The 6,289-nt window shown below is 32.8% G+C and overlaps 1 protein-coding gene across 1 annotated transcript in view; it reads left to right on the forward strand.

The window, feature by feature from the left end:
• The window catches only part of LOC103142793 (death-associated protein kinase 2), a 23,718-nt gene extending 17,740 nt beyond the window's left edge, over positions 1-5,978 (forward strand). Inside the window, exon 13 of the mRNA XM_016674792.1 lies at positions 3,144-5,978. Coding sequence (XP_016530278.1) covers positions 3,144-3,389 — 246 coding nt within the window. The 3' untranslated portion in view covers positions 3,390-5,978. The remainder of the gene's footprint in view (positions 1-3,143) is intronic.
• The last annotated feature ends 311 nt before the right edge of the window (positions 5,979-6,289 follow it).

Consider the following 6,289-nt stretch of genomic DNA (forward strand, 5'->3'; position numbering starts at 1 on the left):
ACATGCCAGGAGTGTGGAGGATCATAATGAGGACCAGCCACTAGAGAAAGAAGTTCTCTGGTGGCTGTTTGACCAAAGAGAAAGAAGCACATGAAATATTCCCTAAGAAAATTAGGTAAGTTGTTTTTGTGTTAATATTTTCACAATGTGAAGTGGGGTGGGACGGGCCAGGTAAGTGTGGAAGGCGGAGCAGGAATCAACATTCACCAGTTGAGTTAATAAGTTACGTTTTAGACAGCTAAAAACTGGTGTTAAATCTATTTATTTATTAATAAGCTTCTTGCAAACAATCATAAGTCAGATTATCTGGTTAGAAATAATTTAGAATGCTCATTAAGTAAAAAGATGCACTGATGTGCCTAAAACTATACATTAAATGATGGAATCTGAATAACAACAGTGGCAGTCTGTCTGAACTTCTGCCAGACAAATATTTGATCAGAATAATTTTGTTCAGCTCCAGTTATTATGCTACTTGTATTAAGAAATAATTGTATTGCACCTTATAACAACCAGTCATGTTAGCTAGACATTTGTCTGCCAGTCTATCATTCTAACAGTGTGCAGAAAAGAGCATTTTTGGAATGGCATTTAAATAAATGCTGAATTATGATATTGTTTTTTGTTTTTGTTCTTTTTTTAAGTGACCACAATGAATTGAGTCATCACTAGGGTTACCACCTTTCAGAAATCAAAATAAGAGACGCCCACTAATGCGCGTCATCCTAGTCTCATAAGCGGTGGGGGGGATGCGCTTTGACTAGGGTTACCAAGGGACCAGTCCCTATATATTTAAAGCCAGGGGTGGGGGGGAGGGGAACTGCAGCGGCAGCATGTCAGTTAGTGTGTGTTACCCAGAAAGCAGTTGGGCACAATATCACAACACCAACACCGTGAGTGAAACAATGGCTGGGGCAGCCATTGTTATTTATATATGTCATACTTTATATGACGTATATAAAGTACTTGGGGACCGCTTCTTTATTATTACACATCCACATTTGTAGAATACGAAACAATTCGGAACATTTAACAGCGAAATGTCCAGAAGAGATTCACTAAGTTTGAATTCATGAAAAGGCTTTCCATGATTAACTATTGCAAGAACAGCTGTAATTTCTGGACACCTTCAAAGAGCTGCTTCATTTCTGGGAAATGAAGACAAGAAGAAGATCTCCTGTTTTTAGAGCATTACAGGAAGGCTATAACGAAGGAGATGACTGACATAATCAAAGTAAAAAATGTTACTGTTGAAAGAACCTATTTTATTAAGTTAAAGAATAAGTAATTCTGTTTTAGTTTTTCAATCAGTATTTCAGAGTAACAATATGCTGACCAGACGTTAAACCTTCTGTTATCTTAGAACAAGTTATCTTTTGTTTTATTCCAATGTACAAAGGGTTTGTTCTACAGCTATGATGGTAGTTATAAGTTCTCCAGTGTGTTTCACTTCACTTGAGGTAAGACTTAATATCTATGACTCTGTTAGCATAGCATTTGACACTGTAATAACACTAAATTACATCTTTATAATTGTTGCCACTTGTTTCACTTTACTTGAGGGAAGAGATAATATTAATGACACTGTAATGACACTCAGTGACATCTTCATAACTGTTGCTACTTATTTCAATTTACTTGAGTTAAGAGTTAATATTAATGACGCTGTAGTGACACTTAATGACATCTTCATAACTATTGCTACTTGTTTCACTTTAGTTGAGGTAAAAGTTAATATTAATGACACTTAATGACATTTTCATGAGTGTTGTTACTTGTTCCACTTTACTTAATGACACTTTAATAACACTTAATGACATCTTCATAACTGTTGCTACTTGTTTCACTTTTAATATCATCTCTTACCTCAAGTAAGAGATAATATTAACAACACTATAACAACACTTAATGACTCTGTTGTTAAATCATTTGACAGTGTAATAAAGCTTAATGAAATCTTTATTGCTTGTCATACTTGTTTTGCTTTATTTCAGGGAGTGGAAATATTAATCAGTGTTTTGTTAAAGCTTTTGCTAGTGTAATAATTAAATCATTATGACTATTTATTTATTATGACAAATTTATGTCAGATTATGATTTCTTGGTTAATGACAAGTTGTCATAACAAAGACAATTTTGTCTAGGTTAATGAGAAGTTGTCATAACAAAGACATTTTGAATAAAGTCAACCTTGTATTAAAAGTGTCATGATATACTGAATGACACTTTATGACAACAGTCATAAATATTCATGAAGGCTTATTGATGTTCATGACAGGTGTTATGTCATGTTTATGACAGTGTCATGTCAGTCTTATTCACACCCCTTCAAATAAAGTGTTACCTATTTAACTTATTAACTTACCATGTTATAAGTAAATTACCATGTTACAAATAGAACTAGAACTTTTTCATCAATATTAAGGAATTATTGGCTTAAAACAAGCTCTTATTTCTGGTTGAAAAGTTACTTGTAAGTTTGTTTTTACACTAGAAACTAGAAAACAATACTTGGTAAGATTTTCTGTTTTTGCAGTGCAAACCTCACCTCTGAGTTCACGTGAGTCCGTCTCACCTTTAAAAATAAATTACTTTTATTTTAGTCTGATTTAACTTCAAATTGCAGCTTCATTTCTATCGATTATATAAGTGGAATTACGAAATAAATTTGCTTAATTGAGACACGCTAGCTTTTAATTAACTTGTTTTTTGATAAGTTTTGATTATGAGATGAGGCAGGCTTTTTTGCTGTATCAAAATTAGCAAAACTGCAAAAAAACACTTTTTTCACATCACACAAGTCACATGATCAACAATAGGATGTTACTACTTTGTTGGAAATGACAAAGAAGAAAACAGGAAGTAGCTGGAAGATGATGGCACTGCTTGTTTTTATTGACTTATTTTGTGAACAAACTTATTCACATATCATTTTACTTGCATTTCTTATTTAAATGCCTTGCCTAACACCCCATTATGTGCCAGCAGAGGAAGCTGAAATCAAATGCACAACTCTCTGATTGTCAAGAGCATCAAGAATGAAACGTTCAAATTATATTCCCCTACTGCAAGATTTTCAGTATACATCAGTGTGTGCCTGTTTGCATTCAGCATGTGCCGACATGAATGTTTGTGTCCTGTAGAGGCAGGAGGACCAGGTGAACCTGGAGGCATTGCTCAGGCCCCAACTTGTTAGACAATTTACATTTTTCAATGAAATCCCTCGACAGTCATGCTCCCACATCAGCATGGGCAGGGGGAGCAGTCATACTGTAATCAGGAAGTTGTGGGTTCAATTCCAGTGTGGTTTGCCATCCAGTGTCTCAGGAGGGGAAAGCAGAACAGCATCTGGGAAGAGGGAAGTCTGGGTCTCCTTACTTATGCTGTGACCTGACTCTGGATAAGCAGAAGAAAATCTACTATTAAAACAATTTATTTTAAAAGATGTTTATGCATGTTTGTATATGAAAGTAGATATGTTATTGAACATGCATGTGCTTTATGTATGAGTATCATACATGTAGAGTACACTTTAAATGAAGGAATTTTTTTTAATGCAAAAGGAATCTAAAACATCTAATCTTAAAGTCTGTCTCTCTTTAAAACTGACTGAAAATAGAATGTGTAATCATCTGTATTATGATTTTTGGAAAATATAATCTATCTTTATAATTCAACTGACCCCAGGAAGAATAGTTGATGCAGCATGCTGCTGATGGTAATGGGGATATTAATAAACAAACATACTGACTTTGCAGCAATCCCTCCTGATCAAGGATTAATGAAACAAACGGCAGCAGACCATAGCCCAACCACTGGGGGTTACACTGCCCCAAACTGCTTCACATCTCGAGTTTCTGGACACAAGATGTGAGCAGTAAGCAGTTTATATAAATCGGATAAAAATAGCAACAAACACAAAGTAAACTTGTCTTAACTGTATTTATGCAAACATTGTGCTAACTTATTTACACTTATTTCCAGCCACAGCCTTTATAGATGAATAAATTTCTTACATTTAGTTTCTTAGTTATCTATATGTGTTTTCCATATATAAGAACTAACCATACTCCTAGATATTTAAATTCTTTAATCCTTTCCAAAGGCTGTCCATATAATGTATTATTCCTGTATCAATATTTCTCTTATTTGTAACAACCATAAAACAAGACTTGCTTGCTAATAATTTAAAACCCCATTCATAAGGCCAGTTTTCTACTTTATCAATTGCCTTCTTAATATTTCCTACTACATGTTTTATATTCTTTCCCCTCATCCATATGGCCCCATCATCTGCATACAGTGCAGAATTTATAGATTTATCGGTATCAGTCAGAAAAAATATCATTAATCATTATATTAAATAAGATTGGACTAATGGGATACCTCAGTACCTTGAGGTATCCCATTTTCCACATTAAACTCTTTTGAATAATAGTTCCCAATCTTAACTCTTATTTTTCTATCCAGCAAAAAATTTGCTATCCAATTATACATCTTTCCACTAATTCCCATCTGATTAATTTTTATAAGTAGTCCTTCTCTCCACAATGAATCATATGCTTTTTCAATATCAAAAAATACTATAATCATTACCTCCTTCATTTTTAAAGTTTTCTCTATGTTATTACTTACTCTAGTTAAAGCATCCATTGTTGATCTCCCTGTTCTAAAGCCACGCTGGTATCCATTCATTAGTTTCTTATGTTCAAGAATGTATCCTAATCTACTGTCTATTACGTTCTCCATCCATTTACTTAAATGAGAAGCTAAAGCTATTGGCATATAATTATTTGGACTGATAGGATCTTTCCCTGGTTTATTAAATGGGAGTATTATTGCCCTTTTCCAGCTATTTGGTATTAAACCTTCATTTCCATATTTTATTAAATAATTTTAATATTAATTTCAATGTTACTTCTGGAATCTGTCAAAACACAGCATAACATAATTGATCCTCTCCTGGAGCTGAGTATCCTGTCCCTTTCGATACTGTTTTAATTTCTTTCATGGTTATATTCATGTCTAATGTTGACATGCATTTTTGACATTTTTCCAATAAATTTTTATGATTTCCAAGTTTTGTATTTTCTGCTGTCTATGAATGTCTGTAAGATGTTCACCACTTATGAACTGCAGCAAATGTCTCCCCTAGTAAATCTACCTTATCTTTATTTAAAACTAATATTTCCTGTCCTCTGACTAAGGCTGGCATTTTAACATCATTCCTTTTCCCAGTCATTTTCCTCATTTTCCTAAACATTGACCAAACGTTCTGCAATTTTATTTCTGAACCTATTGAGGAACAATATTCTCTCCATGTTTTCTTTTTTAGCTTCTTTAATAATTTTGTGAGTCATTGCTCTTTTCTTTTTGTATTCAATAAGGTTTTCGGTTGTTAAATTTTCTGTAATATTTAAATGCCTTGTTACGTTCTTTAATTGCTCTGCTGCATTCATCATTCTACCAAGGAACTACTTTTTTCTTACCTTTAACTTTTATTTATGGGATATTAGAATTTGCAGCGTTAAAATGTGTTCTGTTAGCTGTTTTGTACATTCTTCAATGTTGCCTTTTAATGTAACCATATGGCTGGTTTTCTCATAATTTATTTTAAATTTTTGCCAATTAGCTTTATTGAAACGCCATCTTGTTAATATGAGATGTCATTAATTATTGTACTCACTGGAAAGTGATCACTCCCTAATGTAGTTGTAATGTAATGTAATGTAATGTTAATATCCCATTCACATGAACTAACAAGACAGTCATTAATGTAACATCTAAACATGAAATTGTACTTTTATGTATATTTACTCTTGTACCTTTTCCATTATTAAGACAAACTAATGACCTTTCATCCATAATTTCTTCAACTATGATACCATTATGATCTGTCTTCTTGCTACCCCATAGACTATTATATGCATTAAAATCACCACACCATAATTCTCTTCTATGTAATTTTCCTGCTATTTCCTTAAACAGTTCACTATCAAGACTTTCACAAGGATTATAATAATTTATAATTTTAATATTTCCATGCTTTCTTAAGTTAAATATTTCTATATTAACACATTTTAATTCTTTATTCGTTGTGTTTTTCTTATAAGCTATTCCATCCTTAATTAAAGTGGCACATCCACCTCCACTACCATTACTTCTATCCTGTCTTTCTATACTATATCCAGGGATTTTAAATTCTAGATTAGATTTTAACCAAGTTTCTTGAATACATATTATATCTGGGGTTGTTTCAAAATCATATATAAACTTTTTAAGTTCCTGC

The sequence above is a fragment of the Poecilia formosa genome, unplaced genomic scaffold (genome assembly GCF_000485575.1).
Source record: "Poecilia formosa unplaced genomic scaffold, Poecilia_formosa-5.1.2 Scaffold101, whole genome shotgun sequence".
NCBI classification, from domain to species: Eukaryota; Metazoa; Chordata; class Actinopteri; order Cyprinodontiformes; family Poeciliidae; genus Poecilia; species Poecilia formosa.